Source organism: Suillus subalutaceus, assembly GCF_016647625.1.
Source record: "Suillus subalutaceus strain FC151 chromosome Unknown DFJ58scaffold_236, whole genome shotgun sequence".
Taxonomy (NCBI): domain Eukaryota; kingdom Fungi; phylum Basidiomycota; class Agaricomycetes; order Boletales; family Suillaceae; genus Suillus; species Suillus subalutaceus.
Window position 1 is genome coordinate 26,477 of NW_024540485.1, and position 21,301 is coordinate 47,777.

Below are 21,301 nucleotides of genomic sequence, written 5' to 3' on the forward strand. Positions count from 1 at the left end.
TTCCTTAAGCTGGACCTTTGCCTTTCTGGCACTTCCTGTCTTTCCAAGACTTATGTCTACTTCCTATTATCTCCGACTCCACCTAAGTGTAGCCTACCTCTGTTTGCTTCTACTCCAGACCTTGTCCATGGTAGCCTTTATTCTCCTGTCCTATAATCCTGTCCACTCCTGCTGACCTCCGGACCTTTGGATCTCCGGACCTTTGGATCTCCGGACCTTTGGATCTCCGGACATCTTACTCTTCGGATATCAAAACCTTTGGACATTGTAACCTTTGGACATTGTAACCTTTGGACATTGTAACCTTTGGACATCATGACCTTCAGACATCATAACCTTTGGACATCTTAATCTTTGGACATCTGAACATTCAGATGGCACAGCCTTCAGACGTCCTGTCCTCTGGACCACTCCTCCTATCTGATCCTGCTTTGGACTCTGTCCCTTGCAGTCTCTCCTCCATGTGCTTCCATCTAGGAAGCTTACCTTCAGAAGTCTTATCTTCGGACCCTATGCAGCAGGTGAAACTCCTCCAGAGTTTCCTATACTTCTCTAGAAGTTCCTATACTCCTCCGGAAGGTTCCTGTGCTCATCCAGAAGTCCTCCAGCACTCCACCAGAGTAGCCAGCCTCCGGAAGTCCTTCGGACTTCATTGGATTTCATCTGGACTTCATTCTGAAATTAAGGGCATGTACTCGGGAAAGGTGCACAATACAATATACTGACTACCAAGTGCTGAGCACTAAGTGTCGAGTTCCAAGTTCCGAGTTCCGAGTTCTGAGTTCTGAGTTCCAAGTGCCAAGTGCCCCAATGCTTTCGGGTATTAACACCCAGATAGCCCTCGCTCTCAGGGGCCCGTCAGAATTTAGATCATCTCAAACGGATGTGATTTGAGTGAGATATGAACAAAATACTATATACCGGGTGAATTTCAGCATTGGAAGTTTGATGCTTTCGATGTTTGTGATGTCGGGTCTCGATGCTTTTGGGCATTAACATGTAGATAGCCCTCAATCTCAGGGGTGTGGCAGAATGCACGTTGTCTCAAACGGATATAATTTGAGTGAGATATTTGCACCATACTATGTATATACTGACTACCGAGTGCTGAGTGCTGAGTTTTGAGTTCCGAGTTCCGAGTGCCAAGTGCCGAGTTCCGAGTGCCGAGTGCCGAGTTCCGAGTGCCGAGTGCCCCGAGGCCTTCGGGTATTAACATCCAGATAGCCCACGCTCTCAGGGGCCCATCAGAATTTAGATCATCTTAAACGGATGTGATTTGAGTGAGATATGAGCAAAATCCTATATACCAAGTGAATTTCACCATCAGAAGTTTGATGCTTTTGATGTTATTGATATCAAGCCTCGATGCCTTCAGGCATTGACATGCAGATAGCCCTAGATCTCACGGGTCTGGCAGAATTTAGCCCATCCCAAATGGATAAGAGTTGAGTGAGATATGAGCAAAATCCCATATACTGTGTGTATTTCAGCATTGTAAGGTCAATGCTTTCCATGTTTGCAATGTCTAGCCTCAATGCATTCAGGCATTCACAAGCAGATAGAACTTGATCTCAGGGGCCTGTCACAATTCAGATCGTCTCACACGGATAAGACTTGAGTGAGATATGAGCAAAATATTATATATCGGGTGATTTTTGATGTCAGGCCTTGCACAAAGGGTAAGCACATAGCACAACAGGAATAAATCCTGTTGTCCTAGTATCCTTATATATTGCATATACTATCGAAGGGATGTTGGGGATCATATTTTGCCTCAAACAGACATGATTTGAGGGAGATATGAGCAAAATACAATTTATTGGGTGTGTCTGAGCTTCGCAGGTTCAATGTTTTTGTTGTCAGCCTTGTGTGGGAAAAATTCTAAAACATCAGGAGAAACATAAAAACACATCATCAGGGACTGCATCAGGTTTGCTATGATCACACCTATGTATAATATGATAGATTGGCTTCCAATGTACTGTTCCAGTCCCTGAAACAGTATCTGTCAGTGGTATGTATCTCTAAATACAAAAAAACTCGAAATTCAAGGCAATCACTGTGCACTGGTGCAAGAAAGTTACAATCACAAGATATATACATCAGCAAAATATGATTTTGCCACACGGTTACCAGAAGGTCACAAGCTTTCACAGTGCTTACTAGACTAAGGATATGATTGTCTTAACTCAATAGTCTTAACTTGCTAGGCATAATATAAGCTTTCTTAATAACCATGACTGTCATATCTTCCATAATAATCCTAACCCTCACAGCTTATGTATTATGTAGTAATCAACAATCATATTAGACTATCAAGTGAAGACTATCGTGTAATGACTATCAAGTTAAGACTACTGTATTTTATTCTAAGTCTGTACAATAGACCTGTGATACTTGATGAGTGTCAGCCTGAACAGTATATTAAAGATCACACTATCATACTACACATAGGTATGACTATTGAAGACATGATGTAGTGCCTTATGATGTGTTTTTATGTGTCTCCTGATGTGTTGAGAATGTCCTACATTACCTCATATGTCCATGTGAGGCCATATGAATTCTGTGACACTCCTGACATTAAGGGCTATCCACATGTCAATGAACACAGTCATCTAGGCCTCACATTGAAATCATTGAAAACATCAAACTCCTGATGCGAAAATATGATCCAAATTCTGAAGGACCCCTGAGAGTGAAGGCTATCTGCATATCAATGCCTGAAAGCATTGAGGCCCGACATCAAAATCATTGAAAGCATTGAACTTCCAATGCTGAAATTCACCTGATATATAGTATTTTGCTCCTATCTCACTCAAATCACATCTGTTTGAGATAATCAAAATTCTGATGGACCCCTGAGAGCAAGGGCTATCTGGGTGGTAATGCCCGAAAGCATCGGGACACTCAGCACTCAGAAGGCACTTGGCACTTGGCACTCGGCACTTGGTACTCAGCACTTGGTAGTCAGTATATCTCACTCAAATTATATCTGTTTCAGACAATCTGAATTTTACCACACCCCTGAGATCGAGGGCTATCTACATGTCAATACCCAAAAGCGTTGAGACCCGACATCAAAAACATCGAAAGCATTGAACTTCTGATGCTAAAATTCACCCGGTATATAGTATTTTGTTCATATCTCGCTCAAATCACATCCGTTTGAGATGATCTAAATTCTGACAGGCCCTTGAGAGTGAGGGTGATCTGGGTGTCAATACCCGAAAGCATCGGGGCACTCGGCACTCGGAACTCGGAACTCGGCACTCGGCACTTGGCACTCGGAACTCAGAACTCAGAACTTGGCACTCAGCACTCGGTAGTCAGTGTGTGGTATTTTGCATATATCTCACTCAAATTATATCCGTTTGAGACAATGTGAATTCTGCCACACCCCTGAGATCAAGGGCTATCTACATGTTAATGCCCGAAAGCATCAAGACCCAACATCAAAAACATCGAAAGCATCAAACTTCCAATGCTGAAATTCACCCGGTATATAGTATTCTGTTCATATCTCACTCAAATCACATCCATTTGAGATGATCAAAATTCTGACGGGTCCCTGAGAGCGAGGGCGATCTGGGTGTTAATGCCCGAAAGCATCGGGGTACTTGGCACTCGGAACTTGGCACTCGGAACTCGGCACTCAGAACTTGGCACTCGGAACTCGGCACTTGGAACTTGGTTCTCGGCACTTGGCACTCGGAACTCAGAACTCAGAACTCGGCACTCAGCACTCGGTAGTCAGTATATACATAGTATTTTGCAATATCTCACTCAAATTATATCTGTTTGAGACAATGTGAGTTCTGCCACACCCCTGAGATCAAGGGCTATCTACATATTAATGCTCGAAAGCATCAAGACCAGACATCAAAAACATCGAAAGCATCGAACTTCTGATGCCAAAATTCACCCGGTATATAGAATTTTGTTCATATCTCACTCAAATCACATCCGTTTGAGATGATCTAAATTCTGACGGGCCCCTGAGAGCGAGGGCTTTTAATACCCAAAAGCATCGGGTCACTCGGCACTCGGCACTCGGCACTCGGCACTCGGCACTCGGCACTCGGCACTCGGCACTCGGCACTCGGCACTCGGCACTTGGTACTTGGTACTTGGTAGTCAGTACTCAGTGATTCGAGTCTCGAGACTCGAGACTTGTGATTCACAAGTCAAAATTTGAAACTAATGTGTAGTATCTTATGTATTTCTGTACTCATTTCACTGACTACCAAGTGCCGAATCTCGGGTCTTGGGTATCAGGTCTCGGTACTCGGTACTCGGTATTTCCAGATGACAAAAATGTATATCATCTTCAATTTGAATTTTCTTAACTCGTAAAAATGTATGAGTTTCCAGTTGAGTTTTGAATTTTGAGTTTTGAGTCTCTTGAGTCCCGAGTCTGGGTGTTCAGGGCTCGGGTTTCAGGTTTCAGGTTTTGGGTTTTGGGTTTTGGGTTTTAGTACTTGGTACTTGATATTACCCGATGTCGGCCCACCCGTCTATGTAAAATTCTGCACTTCAGCCCACCCATCTATCTAATATGACCCCACGTCGGCCCACCTGTCTATGTAATAAATAATTCACCTCACCCTCGGCCCACCTGTCTATCTAATATTACCCCACGTCGGCCCACCTGTCTATGTAATAAATAATTCACCCCACCCTTGGCTCACCCGTCTATCTAATATTTCCCTACGTCAGCCCACCTGTCTATCTAATAAATATTTCACCGCTCCCTCGGCCCATCCGTCTACAAAATAATACTGATACGTCGGCCCACCCGTCTATATAATACTATTTGCTATACATCTCTCCTCAGGTCTATAATATATGTCAATCCTACTCTACATATTACCCACATGGGCCCACCCATCTCCATAATAATATTTCTCCCGGCCCATCCGCTATCATCGATGATATATATAACATCAGCATAGATGGGCCCACCCGTCTCCATCGGAAATAATATTCCTCCCGGCCCACCCGTCAACATCGGGTATATACATAACATCGGCCCATAATCTGCTGGCCCGTATTACACGGGATATTATGTAGGTCGGGTGACCCGTATAATACGGGATTTGTCACTGAAGGGGCTCAGAATCTTTGCACAGATTCTTTCAAAGTTCCCCATCCAGAGGATCACATTATCGTGTCAGCCTCAAACACTCCCCTCACTTGGGTACGACCAGCCCAAGATGGCTTTCCACCCCAGGTATTCAATGCAATGGATCTGTCCTTACTGGCACATCCCACTTCCCGCCTTAATGACACGTGTATCAATGGTTGTGCAGCACTATTATACTCTGAGATGCTGACGAGCTCGCATGTGCGAGCTTGTGCTATTCTGTCTACCCATGATCTCCCTCGTATTCGATACAATGCGTTGGACGACATACTGTGGCGGAATATGTCGTGGACGTTGTTTTGGGAGAGAGAGATCTGGCTTTTACCTATTCATCGCCCCTCTCCAGTCGGACACTGGGTGTTTTGTGCCATATATATTCCGTCCAAAGAACTCCATCTCTTCGATAGCCTGGCTGAACGACAGCCATGGAAGACAGATGTAAAAGTCAGTGATAATTTGATTCACACATTATTGAATTAACAATGTGAACAGGACATTATGAATCTTATCGCAAGATTATCATCCATAGCTCACCATCGGCGTGGCTCAGCTAGTATTGATCTTAAAGGGTGGGTAGCCCATCCACTAATACTCAATCCTCTGCAGATGAATGGTTACGACTGCGGTCTCTGGGTCTTAGCGGCACTTGCAGCAGTCCTTCGGGGATCCCATGGACCAGGCATGTCCGAGGAGGACATGATAGCTTTCCGACATTATATATGCACACTTGTAATTAGAGTACCTACCATGTGATATACAATCCATCCGCTTCTTCGACTCTCCTGAAAATGTGCGCAGAACTACGCTGATTCAAGTATGGTACCTGATTATGAATGATCAAGTTAGCAACTCAGACCAATGAACGCAGATACTCATGTAGTTTTAGGATAAGAGAGTTAGAACGAGAAAACCCTGCAAGGAACAGGCTACCCAACTAACTGATTGATGGCATACTTACCGAGCATCGTGGAGTTGAAGGAATGCGCGCAGAACTACAATTACATTGATTCAAGTATGCTAGCTATGCAATAATCAATGAAGGATGGAGTTAGTGACTACTTCCCTATCTAACTCCTCCCTCGATCTTGGAAGTCAGACTTGAATTCCGAACTTCTTCATTCATACAGGCTCCGCTAGCAGAGTTTTGATCATCCAGGCCATATCAGCATGTATGCGTCAAATGTGGTGTCTCAGTGGGGTTCTCCCACTGCTCCCAGGAAAGCTTTGCTTATTCATGGATTGATTTTGTGCTCAAGTTCATGGGAAGGTGTCACTCAGCTATTAGTAGCAGAAGGTCAGGTCTTGTGACACTATGGCAATTGTGCTCTGTTTTCAACAGGCTTTCACAGGGTTCTTCGTCGTGGCTCCAAATCTCCTTGGGCATGCATGGAGACGGGGCACTGATTACTGTGAATCCACTCTTGCAGAGGACATCTGACCATACTCCATCAATGACATGTCCTACAACATGGTTGTAGTTGTCCCTCAGATGGTACTTCACCAATATCTTCTATATCATCAATGATGCCATCTGTAGTCATTGAAGTCTGGCTGAGGTAGGCTACTTTTGGAATTAGCCCACAGGTACGAAATTTGTCATTCTACAAATCTTCTACATCATCAACAAGGCCATCCGTCATGGTAGTCATCGAGGTTTGGCTGAGGTGGGCTATCTCCGGAATTAACCCGGCTCCACTGGCAGGTAGGGTTTGCAAGGGAGTTTCATGACTCACCTCTTCCAGTTGCCGTGTAGCAATCAACTTCCAGGAGGGTGGGGGCGAGTGGCACTTCAACAAATACACAGAGTTTCTGACAATGGTGAGAAGGCGCTGGAGAAGTTTCGTCCAGTGTGAGATGAGGGAGACTCCTGGGACGAGGAGGGCCAGGAGATGGCTCAGGGGATGACAATTGGAATCACTGAGGACGAGGACGGGGATGGGGACGAGAAGGCGTTGGAGAAGGCGCTTGAGAAGGCGCTAGAGAAGGGGATGATGATTGGAATCGCTGAGGATGAGGACGGTGACAAAGATGAGGAGGCGCTGGAGAAGGCACTGGAGAAGGTGCTAGAGAAGTCTCGTCCAGTGTGAGACGAGGGAGACCCCTGTGATCGATCTGACAATTGAGGAACTGACGTCGTCCATGAGAGTGGGGTGATTCAGCGCTAGGAGCTTCTCCATAGATGACGGGGTCACGAGAGAACAAGAGTCTTCGGCGGGCATCACGATCAGTGATGTGTTGGAGGGTCAGTAAGTCATTTTTGAGAGCATCTACAAGTACGCTCTGCTCACGAAGAGTGAGGTCATGGATGCCTTTGCTCTTTGCGAGCGTTGTACATCTCTCACCAGGCATCAGAGTGTTGTCGGGGTAGTTACGGAGGATGCAGCCACAGTTGCCTAGTAGGATAGGTAAGGTCTTCCAAGGGAAGTTACCCGCTCGTGTGTCGAGTTTTCCTGCAATGATTTCAGTGATCAAGTGAAAACCTTGAGAACAGAACTTACCACACAAGGCGATCAAACCACCCATGATGCAAGGTAACCCATCCAACTGCCTCTAATCATCAGGATCACTGATTTCACGCCATTCCAGCCACTCTTGTAACACTTCCTCCACAGGCAACCCACACTGCGATGCGATGTGGTTGAGAACATGGTCGAGCTTTGCAAAGTCCATCAACAAAGAAGGAAGAACAACAACTTGAGGGCAGGATGTAATCGATTGCGAAATCGCGCATAGATTTAGCGTTTGATGTTTGTAAGTGTATATCATCGATAATGGAGGATTTCATTGATAGTGGAGGGTGGAGTCAATAGATATGAAGAAGCGCACCTTTGTGATTGATGGAAGCACCTGCTCAAAGTAGCCAGAAGGCGCCTTATACCTTGCTGATGATGGCATCAAGGAAGGTTCATAAAGTTTCTCACGCGTCAAAATGACTCATTGGCATGGTGCCGGGATATGCAGCCTGTAAGTTTCAGTCATGTGGGTCCTACAATTACTGACATGACCTGAAAGACCCAACCATATCTTCACATGGGTCCTTCATACTCCTGCTTACCCACAACCAAAGAGGCATGTTTGCTATGGGCCCAGACACATAGTAACGGATCTTCGAATTCCAGGTGTGTGGATCCTCCTAGGTCTCAATAGAACTTCAATCCATGCAGATCTTACATTGGACGCCAGGACACTCGACTGTACTTTCAAGTAGGTGCTCATATTCCTCCGTCACTTCACAATATCTCACACTGTTAGTTACACTATGGACCCTCCGACCGAATACCAAACTGCTGCCACCAAGCTCGAAGCTATGAGGGCCAAGCGTTGCCAGTACTATGCCAGGTATGTGACATTTGTTTCAGTTAGCCCCCAATACTCCCAAGCTGAACAAAGATACAGGTGCCGTGATATGATACTCACGAAATGGAGGCAGAGATGCTACACCAACAAAGATGATCCCCCAGAATCATTGTAAGTCCTAAATATTATTGTCTTGGACGTGTTTATAATATTTTTATTAGAGAGACATTGGCTGATTGCATTGCCGTGGTCAAATACGCCAAGGTCGACTTCATGCAATATGTTCAATCTCCATGAACATTCACCTTGGGCGTCTTCGCCGAATACACAAAATCTATCCCCGACACTCCTGGAGGTCACGGAGATCGAGAAATTTTCAAACGTGCAATGTCGAGCATCGAGGACTTCCTCGAGAGGGCTACTCGAGGGCAAGGTGGTATACTTCAATTGTGGGGGGTCTGTGACAAGTGGCGCGCTGCAGACCAAGTTTGCCAGGGCATGAGCGACACGATTGCCATGGTAGATGACATCTACTGTCACGCACTCAGCGATGGAGATGCCGAGTTAGCAGTAGTTCATTTTCTCAAAGGGTGCTTGTACCAGAACTACAACGACTACTGAACCGGCTCATATGTTGCGTATATGTATAACTATCTCGACTCTGTGACTTTGACACTGATGGATGAAATGTATGGAGAATTCAATCTCGAACATCTGGAGATGCTTTGACAATGCTCCTGCCTACCTCTGGACTACCACGTGTGAGCTAAGAGTTACTGACTTCTGTCTTCCAACTGCGGATCTCTTCGTGACAGCTTTTCTCCTGGGCAAATTCAACAGTGTCTTGCCCTTCGTCTGACCCTACAAAATACTGTGACATTGGTATGTTTTTCTGCTTCTCCCTCCTGCGTCGAACTCAATCTGAACCACTCAGAAGCCTTAGTCATAGCTAGGCTTGATAATTCAATCTCTGATGTCTGGAGAAGGCTCTGCAGATGCTCCCAGAATACCATATGTGAGCTAAACAAATCTGTTCTTGCCGATCACGACCTCTGTTCCTAACTTCTGTCTTCAAAGTTCAGACAGTGGATCTCTTCGTGACAGCTTTTCTCCTGGGCATATTCAACGGTGTCTTGCCCTTGGTCTGACCTCTTCCGCTCCCGCTACCCTCCTTACCATATTGTATTGTTTAAAAAATACTTTGACATTGGTATGTTTTTCTCCCTCTCCCTCCTGTGTTCTAGTCTGAATTTTTCTCCTTCTCCCTCTCATGCCCCTGGCTTGATCATAACTTATCGGCCTAGCTATGACCCAAACCTCAGCTAAAATTACCTCAGCTAAAATTCAAGATTCCCCGCCACCCGGATACTCTGCCCCTCCTGAGTCCCTGCAGCCCGAGCGTCTTGAGGCGCCTCACACTGAAGAAGACTTTGTTGAAGAACAAGTTGGTGGAGGAAAGCGCTATCAAGATCCACCAGTGGAGCACACTCCTACAAAACTCCACAGTCACATCAAAGCTATGAACCATGATGCGGGTTTAGTGAAGGAAGCTTCTATGCGTCGGGCCCGGCTTCTCAATGAGGAGTTTATGGCGGATTCCAATGGACAGGTACTTGATACGTTGCTCGCTGATGCTGAATACTCAACCCCTCCTCAGCCTGCTCTTCGAGAGTGTTCGGTGCCTTTGCAGCTTCCTATACAAGATGTGTGTTACAAGGCTCCTCTTATCAATTCATCTGAGAATGCTCGCCCAGATGGTGGCCAGCCTCCACAGCCCAACTTCTTTACGAAACCCTTGTTTCTACCACTGGAACAATATGACTTCAGTGGTATGATGTTGGGTTCCTTCGAAAATGGCAGAGATGACAACCACATTGCCGGCTCATCGATGTTGCTACCTGCTGTGCCTCAGACTTACATCACACCTCCTACTCCCACAGGGCCTGCAGAATGGGAGGGTCATCCTTACACTGATGACTTTCCCATGGATGATGCTTTCGACTTCCCCGTGGACGATACATCTGATGTCATCCCTACAGTGAAGGGGCGAAGATTTCAGACAGCAAATGCTGTGCTCCGAGAGGGATTCGTGGAACTCGAACGTATGATTCAAGATCTAAGTAGCAAAAAAGCCATCCCCACTCATCAGATCGTCACACTTTGGAACAAGAGCCATGCGTGCTCCACCAGTACTGTCAACCATTGGAACACTTACAGTAGGTACTTCAAGGACCACCTCAAGGACGAGCTTGCGAGGCTCGGCAGGAGGGCCCCTGAGATTCATGGCACACCAAGTTAGTTTCACATCTTGTGGCTGATGTTTTGTCATTCTAATGTGGTGATTCAAGGTGCCACTGTGCGCCTTAATTGCTATGAACTCTTCAAGGCAGCATTCCCGGACAAGTGGCAAAACATCCTCGAGCTTCATGAACAGTCAGTGATGCTCCTGGGTATTCCTCAGACGGTTGCCATGCGGGGTCAAGAGTTCCAGAAATTTGGCACAAAGATCTCTGGCCTTGTGAGTATAATTCTGTCATGTTTTACTATTGTGTTACTGAGGGTAGACAGATGGACTCTGCAGCAGCTTGCTATGGGTTTGAGGCTGCTTTTGTAGCGTGCGGGAAAGTCGTTAATCAAGACGGCTCGCTGGGCCTAGCCCATACGACACCTGGAGCTGAGGGTGTGAGTATTTGTAGGCCACATAAACGTCACCTAATCACTATCTTAATTTTAGTTTTGGAAATCGCGCTGTAGGGCTGATGAAGATACTATCATCGGTCACTTGAAAGCCCAGGTATAGTAAGTATTGTCTCGACATTCCTGGTGACAAAGTTCTCATGTAATCATTAGTAACCTGACATCACTCGGTGTCATTGAAGAGGCCTTTGATGAAGACAGCATTGGGATCGAGGCTAACGTACGCGGGGCTTCAGTCCCCCCTTCAGAATCTCTTGACATTTCCAAGCATGGAATCAAGTGGATCAAGGATGAGTTGCATCATCAAATTGGTATTTTGAGTGTATTTCATTTGTCGTTTGTTCGCTGACATTGAGGGACAGATGCACTGGGCAGAAAACCAACGTCCAACAAGATTTTTCCATGGAAGACACTGCCATCGGAGCTCACGCATATGTCAATGATCATCAAAGGATATCTGGAGGACGTGCTCCTCCCAGGTGGTTTTCATACCACCGTAAATAAAGGTATTGCAAACCTGACTCTGAAGGAGACCAGCATTGTCATTGCAGCCTTGAAGGCGGGGACCATGAGCATCAAAAAAATTGCCGAAGCTAAGTGAGGTATGTTTTTATTCAATTTCAGTCTTTGCCTGCTTACAAATGATCTTTTATACAGCTAAAGTCCTCACTTCTGAGTGCCCAGTAGTGGAGGGTGTGCCTCCTGCAGCATATTCTGTTCATACTGCAGGACGTCGCCTTTTTGTGAATGGCAAATCGGATCGCCTGGGTGCTCTGCACCTGAAGCAGAGCACAGCTACTTCCATAGTCAAAGGCAAAACATCAAAGAAAGCATTGGCACTGCCTGCTTCCACAACATCTCTTGCTGACGAGTCCGATGATGAACCAAGCGTGTCTGCACCTGTCTGCCCTCAGCCTCCCCCCTCCCGAGAATTCAAACTCGTTAAGCACCTGACGGGCCAGAAGAAGGTTGACAAGGAGGTCATTTCCTTGGCATCTAGTGATACTCCGTCTGGCTCAGAGGACCTAGATGAAAACCTGGAGGAATCAGTGATTCTCAACTCCAATTACCAAGATGATGTTTCCTCCAAGAAGTGGAAGGCAAAATCTGAAGGCGCCTCGCGAGCATCCAAGAAGAGGTCACTGTCTGTTGCGCCTGCAGAGAAGGCAGTTTCAGCAAAGAAGACGAAAGGTAAGGTACCTGTGAGGCCTAAACCCAAGGTGCCTGAGAGGAGAGCACCATCGGGGACTGCTGAGTCCTCCGGTGATGAACATATTCGAGATGTGAGGGTACGAGGTATGTTTGTTCCTCTTGCATTTGCTTCTATAAGGCAACTGATGTATATTGTAGCCAAACCTGCTAAATGTCTGCTTGATGGTTCATCAGCTCAAGGTATGAATTTGTTGACTACATTGTTACAATTTCCACTGACTGACATGATCCTTAGAGCATCCTGTGACTGCAGTCGATCCCATCGTGGATAATGACGTCGATGCTCCTGACGGTAGTGCCGTCAACAAAGCTGCAGCAGAGACTCGCTTGAGCAATGCTGATGCTACCAACAGCCTCCCCACACATCCCTTGCCTCCCTTGCCAACTTGTCATGCTTCGGTAGACTTATTCCCGGACAACATTGTGCAGTGCAAGATCTCTCGCACCAGCTTCTAAGTCGCCTGTTGTGCGACCTCCATCCCTGCAGCATGGGGAATCTCTTGGGCCAGCAGCTAAGTCGCCTCTCATGCAACCTCCATCCCTGCAGCCTGCAACAATTCACGACCAACCCATTGGGCGCAGGGAGCCTGTCATGGGGATGCCACGATCCCATCATGAGCAGCATACCGAATCCGAGATGGCGGCTGCACCTACCGACAGAGACTTTAATACTGAGAGTCACTCCATGATGCGGGCGCACGATGCAGACATGAGACCAGGGATGTATGGTCCATGCCCAAGGGGTCCAATGTCATCGTGCTATGGACAAGGCTTTGCTCGTTACCCGCCGCCCGAATATTACCATGACTCCCATATAGCACATGCCCCCCAGCCCCCCCATGGTCCTCAGCCTCAGTATCACGGTGATTACCATGATGCTCCCTACCACAATTCTCGCGATGGATACAACGGTTATGTCGAGACTTATTGGCACCCTCCCAGCAGTGCATATTTTGGTCCACAAGGCAGATACCAGCATGGGTATGGGCGTGAGTATCCTAATGAGTACCCCAAGGACCAGGAGGATTGAGGACGAGCTCCTTAGGCTCACAGGCCTCATTTTTTGCATTCAGGTGACTCCCTTGGCCTCGTATATATTGAGTTGTTTCGTCATTTTTGGTTGTCGTGCTTGCCGTCGAACGTTGACGTATCTACTGTGTCCTTTTGTATCTACCATAGTATCAGCCAATGCAATATTTTGTATGTGATCAGGCCTCGTTTGACTCCTCAAGACAATCACGATCACAGAGGATTGGGTGCAGAAATGGAATAAAACATTCAAACTGGAATATGGAAGTATGGAAGTATGGATAACATACAGATACGGAGAGGCTCCAGAACACATCTGCTATCACACTTGCCGACATCGTGGGGATATGGAGATGCTGACATTGGGAGGCAGGCAGTGAGCATCAGGAGAGGCTGCTATGTTGAGGCTCTCCAGGGAACATACCAGGAGGTTGCGCTTACCCTCTGTGACGAGGCTTTGGTTACATGCTCTCGAGGGATGGCCACACATCCTGGGAAAACTAGGGCGAAGCCTCCTGGAGGAGGGGGTCTCTTAGACTATATATTTGCTACATAATAATAGAGTCTGACGGTACGTGGGAACATCTTGAAAGTGCTGTCCAAGGGTGTGATTACCCGAAAAGTTAAACTTTGATGGTGAACCCATTGACTTCCACACTAGCGCCGCATACACCTGAAAAGAAAATCAAATGAACATGAATTCAAGAAGGAAAGGAAAGAAATACCGCAGTCACCACAAGAGCTACCAAAGGGATGGGTACCTCTGGACGCTTGGCATTGTTCTCCGCGAGGTCGGCAAAATGCTTTGCAAAACGGACACCGATGGACTGAGAGCCATTAAAAACATGGCCGAAAATCAGGGCAATTAAGATTTCACCCTGATAGGGCTTGTTTCATATGGGTGAAGGGATATTATGGGCCTGCAAAAACGTGAAGGTGAGTAATTTGACACCAATGAGCAGTAGTAGTATAAACTTGCGTCAAACTTCATTGCATAGATATATGCATGCTTTACCATAAGATTTTTCGCTTTTTCTACGTCTATATGCCCCAGATGAAAGTAGCCAGAGACCTTTGTGCACGCATCATCTTTCAGTTCTCGCCGGAGGATTGGTATACGAGCATCTACCTGTTGTCACAGTCAATATATATGTGTATATACTCGCAGAAAAAAACATACCAGACTAGCCAGTTGTGAGATGTAGTCCTCATCCATGCGATGATGTTTCTCAATTTCGCACAGATTGTGCTGCGCTGCAACAGTCAACAATGACTAGTATGAAAGCTGGTTTTTGTCAACTAATTCAGGGAACCCATCAACGAAGGCAAGTTGACACTTTGCCTCCATAATTGCCCCTTTAACAACTCTCTGTGTCTCTAGGTTCTGAGCCAGTAGCTTTATGTTTCCACCCTCAGCGACCACGATGTGAGCCAAAGCTGTACTTGTAGAGCGACTCTTCGACTTGGAACTTCCCTGGACAGATAGTGACTTTGGTGATTCGGGTTTTGACTCTTGTTCACTGGCGTCGGACGTTTCACAAGACTCTGAGACGGCTACTCTGGCCCAGGTTGGGGTCCAAATCAGTATTAAGTTAGTTGTAACTGATGTCAAAGCCAGTTCTTTACTATTACTAACCTCCGTCGTTGTTGCGGTCAATTGAGGGTGAGGAATGATAGCTGCGTGCTAGGGGGAAGAGTGGGAAGTGGGCTCTCGAGTGCTCCTCTGGATACGAGTGGAAAGTCGTCCCAAGGGGATTGCTACTGAGAAAGATTCCTCTAGTGAAAGGTGAGGGGGATCTATAACCAGCGGTTCGGTCTCGAAGCCTGAATGGGACTCTGAGGCAAATAATGCACCCAAAAGCGAAGTGCACTAGCTAAAAGCGCCTAAACGCGCTAATAAGGCGGAAAGTGCGGAAAAGTGCGCTTCAATGTCAAAGCGCACTTCGTGCGATCACAATGGAGTGCTTCAAGTAGAGATGACAATCAAATGGGGGAATCAGGACTTTGATAGATGTAGAAATAGACACTTAAAGGTGTCAAAGCGCCAATAGGAAGGAAAACCGGTGTATTCAGATAGAAACTCAAGCTATACACTTTGATGGTAGTGGAGCGGAAGTAAGTGACAGGAAAACAAACATGGTGACGTGTAGGTATGCTAAGCGAGTTCCCACGGCTCGGAGCCGAATAGGAAGTACTAAGGTAAATGGTGAGGTAAGTCAGGGTCCATAACGAGATATGATGATAAGTACTAGTGCCTGCGTGATGGAATATGAGTTCTGAAGAAGGGAAAACGCACCAATGGACCTTGGAGGACTAGGACGGGACATGCGGAGGACAGGCGACGGATACTAAGGAAATGCGACGAAGTGCACCGTAACGCGCTCGAACGCACTTGAACGCGCTGGTACACGCCAAAGCGTGCGTTGCGTGGAAGTCGTATGAGAAGCGTGTTGAGAAATGTGAATCTCTACAACGTGCCAACTGTTGGTGATGGTACTGACTTGGAGCAAATGGGACCTCATTATCCATCAGCTTTGCAATCGTTTCTGGCATCTCGTCCTCTCCTTCATCAATGTCTGAACCGCTGTAGAGACTCGCAGTTTCTGCAGGCACATATGGGCACATTTCGCACCTTTTCACAACTCATGACAATTGGCCTTCAATGCACGACTCGCACCATCAGCTATATTCGACTTCTATCATGTCCCTAGTCGTTTTACACATAATGCGTAGCTTTCCCGCGAAACGCGCCATAGGCGCGGTACTTTCCCGCACAACGCGCAGCATTCCATACACACACCTTGCGCGCTTTCTCGCGCTTAAGCGCCCTGCAAGCGCCCTGCATTGCCCTCATCGCCTATCATCCAGGAACATCCCTCTATGTCCACCCACCTCATTGGTACGTCATATCCCTTGCCTCATGGTTTGTAACAAGCATTGCAGCGCTATTACATGTCATTACGTATTCATAGCGCTTATTGCTCCTATCCCTTCCACTTCCGATGTGATTTCCATAGTATAAAGTTTGCTGACTTACTACTTCATCATTATTACTCCCCTTTGCTGTACTTCCCTCGCTATTGGGTTTTACTTTAAAGTAGTAGTCACCACTTGGGCGCACTTTGTGTTTCCAATGGTTATTGTTATCCGCCTATACTAGACCTTTATCTGCGCTTGTTATAACACTCGCTCTGCGTTTGCACTCACTTTGCACATCCGCTTCCTTATCCGTTTCCTTATCCGGTATGTTCCGCACAATGCACACCTTAGCGCTCACGTTCCCACGCTCGCGCTTACCTTAGTGCGCTCTCTCGCGCTTCGCGCTCACTTCGCTTTTCTTCTTGTGCTTTCACGCATCCATCGCACTTCAAGGGTCTTTCTTTCATCTGGTTCTGTGTTCAGTAGTAGTCCCCTTTAGGGTTGAATGTTTTTGCATTCTGTGAGTATAGCAGCTAGGCAGAGCCAAGACTCACTTATACTGGTTGAGCATTTTTAGATATTTCATATCAGCCCAGCCAGGTTGAGATCGCCTCACCGCCCTCCATGTCATGTGCGATTGCATCAGAGTTGATCTCATCCGCAGAATCCTTGCCATCACTGTCACGGTGATGAGCCTCTGAGTCTCTGGCACCTCGCTGTGCCAGCTGCACTAGTACATTAAGGCAGGTCACAGTGAGTCATGTTTTCATTCTGCTTGTGATACACTAACCTTTCTTTCGAATGAAGGTATCTTTGAGTTTGTCACTGCGCTCTAGGTCCTCTTCGTCCGAGTCATGTGGGGTATGTCACCGCTCTAGTTAGTTCTGTGTTAGTGATAATTCCCAAGTCAAGATGATTAATAAATTTTACTACTAGATGATTTGCCTTTGGACATTGTGGCAGTTGGTCTTGTTTTCTGCGTGGGATGACCTGTTGTTTTTTTCGCAGCCTTCAAGTTAGCCATTGGAGGACAATCCTTTGGCGTCATGTCCTTTGGCGTCTTTTTCACAGTGGGAGCTTTGCTTCTGCCTCCTTTAACCTGCCAGTGATTCCAGACTCGTAAAAGGTGAGTATGCATGTCAATGATTATAGGCAGATGTTCATGCGCTCACCAGCATTTTCCAAGGCTTTTTTCTTTGCATCCCGTGGAACTGTCGACATAATCATAAGAACTCCCTTCAAAAAGTCATGAAGACTTACTGCGGGTGCTACTAGGTGCAGACATAGCTTCAAGATGCACTGACTTGGACTGATACTATTATTATGGTTAACGACAGTGATATTGATGAAGAGTCAGAAAATGCAAAGGAATGTGGGTGGGATTCTGAAGTAAGTCAACATGAACACCTCATCTTAGAAATACCTGCTAAATTTAAGTTATGTCTACTCAGAGACCCAGCATATGAGATCAGATTCAATAAGCAGGTGTTCGGGCTCAATAGAAAGACCTTTGAGGCATTTCGGACGTAATATCAAGACCTCTGAAGTGTTTTGGGCTCAATATCAGTACCTCTGAGGTGTTTCAGGCGCAATATCAGGACCTCTGAGGTGTTTCGGGCTCAATAACATAAGTAGAGGGTCATCTTTACATATCTGAATAATTGCGTCACTTTACAGAAATGAATAAGTGATGACCTGACATTGCAAGTCATTTGGTTTTATGTCAGATACAATGAGGGATTATTTAAACCTTGTAAAGGTATGTCTGTCTAGGTATGAGTTGAGCCAAAAAGTGTCGCAGTCCTCTAAAACAGTATTGCTTGTCCACTCGCGTGGAGCAATGACACCAAATCTTGAGATAAGATGAGTGCTGCTCACGATATCAGCCACAGACACAATGCTGGCCACCTGCTCTCCGCCATGTTGTGCTCGAGAGAGCTTATAGAGGTCGGAGCCCCTTCAGTGACAAATCCTGTATTATACGGGTCACCCGACCTACATAATATCCCGTGTAATACGGGCCAGTGGATTATGGGCCGATGTTATGTATATTCCCGATGTTGACAGGTGGGCCGGGAGGAATATTATTTCCGATGGAGACGGGTGGGCCCATCTATGCTGATGTTATATATATCATCGACGATAGCGGATGGGCCGGGAGAAATATTATTATGGAGATGGGTGGGCCCATGTGGGTAATATGTAGAGTAGGATTGACATATATTATAGACCTGAGGAGAGATGTATAGCAAATAGTATTATATAGACATGTGGGCCGACGTATTAGTATTATTTTGTAGACGGATGGGCCGAGGGAGTGGTGAAATATTTATTAGATAGACGGGTGGGCCGACGTGGGGTAATATCAGATAGACGGGTGGGCCGAGGGTGAGGGGAATTATCTATTACATAGACGGGTGGGCCGATGTGGGGTAATATTAGATAGACAGGTGGGCTGAGGGTGAGGTGAGTTATTTATTAGATAGACGGGTGGGCCGACGTGGGGTAATAATAGATAGACGGGTGGGCCAAGGGTGAGGGGAATTATTTATTACATAGACGGGTTGGCCGACATGGGGTAATATCAGATAGACGGGTGGGCCGAGGGTGAGGGGAATTATTTATTACATAGACGGGTGGGGCCGACGTGGGGTCATATTAGATAGACGGGTGGGCCCAGATACATATCATATAGACAGATAGGCCTAGGTATTGTACATTTTTACGAGTTTCAAGTCTCGAGTGAAGAAAATTCAAATTTAAGATGATATACATTTTTGTTGTCTTGAAATACCGAGACCCGAGACCCGAGATTCGGCACTCGGTAGTCAGTGAAATGAGTACAGAAATACATAAGATAATACACATTGTTCTCAGAAATCACAAGTTTCAAATGTCGATTTGTAAATCACGAGTCACAAGTCTCGAGACTCGAATCACCAAGTACCGAGTACCGAGAACCGAGTACCGACACCCAACACCCAGAATTCAGCACTCGGCACGCGAGACAAAAGATTGGAAACAAAACTCAAAATTCGAAACTCGAAAGTACTGACTACCAAATACCAAGTACCAAGTACTGAATCTCGGGTCTCGGTACTCGGTATTCAGTACTCGACACGATGCTCGAAACTCGTAAAACTGTTTCAAATCACCAAGTACTGACTACCGAGTACCGAGTACTGAATCTCGGGTCTTGGTACTCGGTATTCGGTACTCAACACGATGCTCGAAACTCGTAAAACTGTTTCAAATCACCGAGTACTGACTACCGAGTGCCGAGACCCGAGTACTGAATACCGAGTACCGAGTACCGAGATTCAGTACTCGGTACTCGGTATTCAGTACTCGGTGATTTGAAACAGTTTTACGAGTTTCGAGCATTGTGTCGAGTACCGAATCCCGAGTACCGAATCTCAGGTCTCGGCACTCGGTAGTCAGTACTCGGTGATTTGAAACAGTTTTATGAGTTTCGAGCATCGTGTCGAGTACCGAATACCGAGTACCGAGACCCGAAATTCGAGTGCTTTCGAGTTTCAAGTTTCAAGTTTCAAATCTGTCGTCTCAAGTCCCGAGTGCCGAATTCCGGGTCTCGGGTCTTAGGACTCGGAACTCAGTGACTCAATCAATGGACTGGCAGAGGTTACATTCATTGAAAACTTGTATATACATCTATCACTATGCAATTATGTAGCCATGTCAACCTCCACAGAAGACTCTTCAACCTTCACCTCCACCTCAACATCCATGTTGCTGGAAGAGTCATATTCTGGGACAAGGTTGCTTGGATCACCTGGGTCCACAATTTCACCGGATGCATCTGGATCCTCTGGATGAACAACTTGGTTGTAGTCGAACAGGACACCCTCAATGGCAGAGGCATCCAGGGATGTCGGGGCTGTGGGTGTGGGAGCCATTGTTTCCATACTGAGATCAATCAGAGGAGGGAGTGTGGATTCTGGGGGTGACATGGTGCGGGGGTCGGATTGATCAAGCAACAAGGATGTTGCAGGGGCAGGAGTGTCGGGAAGTGGGAATGAGGGGTGCCGGTCGATGATTTCGCGCCTAAGGCCTTCATGAAGGCGTTGCAGGGTGTCAATCTTACCATCATGCGCTGCCACATGAGCCTCGAGAAGAGCGATTCAAGCTGCGCCATCTCGAATTGCAATGGACATGGCATGGAGATCTGGCATGGGCACCCCAAGTGCTGCAGCAGGGACTGCCGACCTGGAAGACGGAAGGGCTACAAGGGAAAATGAAGGTCAGACGGTGATGAAAAACTCAGGTGACTTACGAGCTGGTGCAGGTGCAGGTGCAGGTGCAGGTGCCTTGACGGCAGTGATAGTCTTGCTGCGACCACGCGTCTGGGTCTTGGGAGTGGTCACAGCAGTGACACCAGAAGTTCCGGCCCGGCCACGAGACTGACTGCGAGTTCGGGCCCTGGACTGGGAGGCAGGGGAAGCTTTGGAGGGGGCGGGAGTCTGGGATGCGGGGGGAGCCTTGGAGGGAGTCTTGGAGGAAGCCCTGGATGGTGTTCTGGACCTCGTCTTCCGGGTAGTAGAGGAAGAACGATCGCGAGGAGGCGGGGATCCCATAGTCGTGGGGGTGCACTTGATCATCTTTGTTGTGCAGTAGATGCATGACATACATGGAGCCCCGGTCCTCTTGTCCAGCCGAGTTGCGCAAGGCCAGTTGTGCTTGTGGCAAGCATAGCATGGGTTGTTCTGTTGGTTGTATTAGTGTATGGACACTTGAGATATTTCAAAGTACTCACTGGTCCGGGAATGAGAATGTCAACTGCAGGGATGACCGGGGGTGCCTGCACTGGAGGTTCGGGAGTGGGCTGGGAGGGCTCCACAACTGCTGTGTGACTGCCGGCAATCACCTGGTATAATGTAAGCACACACCCGAGTCCCGGACGCATAAATGACACTTACTGTGGCAGGGCCAAAGGGCTTCTTCTTGGGTACCTGGGGCGAGCGAGGCAAATCAGGCGTCCTT

The 21,301-nt window shown here is 46.9% G+C and overlaps 4 protein-coding genes across 4 annotated transcripts; 2 read left to right on the top strand and 2 right to left on the bottom strand.

The window, feature by feature from the left end:
* Window positions 1-7,228: 7,228 nt before the first annotated feature.
* DFJ58DRAFT_646814 (uncharacterized protein) lies at window positions 7,229-7,531 on the bottom strand (the record flags this gene model as incomplete). Its single annotated transcript, XM_041381440.1, has 1 exon — window positions 7,229-7,531. A coding segment is annotated over one exon (303 nt), but the record flags the coding sequence as incomplete, so codon positions are not given.
* Window positions 7,532-9,749: 2,218 nt separating this feature from the next.
* Window positions 9,750-11,741, top strand: DFJ58DRAFT_735886 (uncharacterized protein; the record flags this gene model as incomplete). The annotated part of the gene is made up of 6 exons (XM_041386710.1): window positions 9,750-10,737; window positions 10,792-10,961; window positions 11,012-11,125; window positions 11,178-11,242; window positions 11,294-11,451; window positions 11,503-11,741. The coding sequence occupies 6 exons, from the start codon at window positions 9,750-9,752 to the stop codon at window positions 11,739-11,741; spliced, it is 1,734 nt and encodes a 577-aa protein (XP_041236177.1).
* Window positions 11,742-11,781: 40 nt separating this feature from the next.
* DFJ58DRAFT_735887 (uncharacterized protein) lies at window positions 11,782-13,382 on the top strand (the record flags this gene model as incomplete). Its single annotated transcript, XM_041386711.1, has 4 exons — window positions 11,782-12,436; window positions 12,491-12,532; window positions 12,588-12,751; window positions 12,810-13,382. 4 exons carry the CDS (start codon window positions 11,782-11,784, stop codon window positions 13,380-13,382), a joined length of 1,434 nt encoding a protein of 477 aa, XP_041236178.1.
* Window positions 13,383-14,082: 700 nt separating this feature from the next.
* Window positions 14,083-16,006, bottom strand: DFJ58DRAFT_735888 (uncharacterized protein; the record flags this gene model as incomplete). The annotated part of the gene is made up of 7 exons (XM_041386712.1): window positions 14,083-14,208; window positions 14,259-14,301; window positions 14,368-14,510; window positions 14,562-14,630; window positions 14,682-14,935; window positions 15,018-15,157; window positions 15,774-16,006. 7 exons carry the CDS (start codon window positions 16,004-16,006, stop codon window positions 14,083-14,085), a joined length of 1,008 nt encoding a protein of 335 aa, XP_041236179.1.
* Window positions 16,007-21,301: the final 5,295 nt, after the last annotated feature.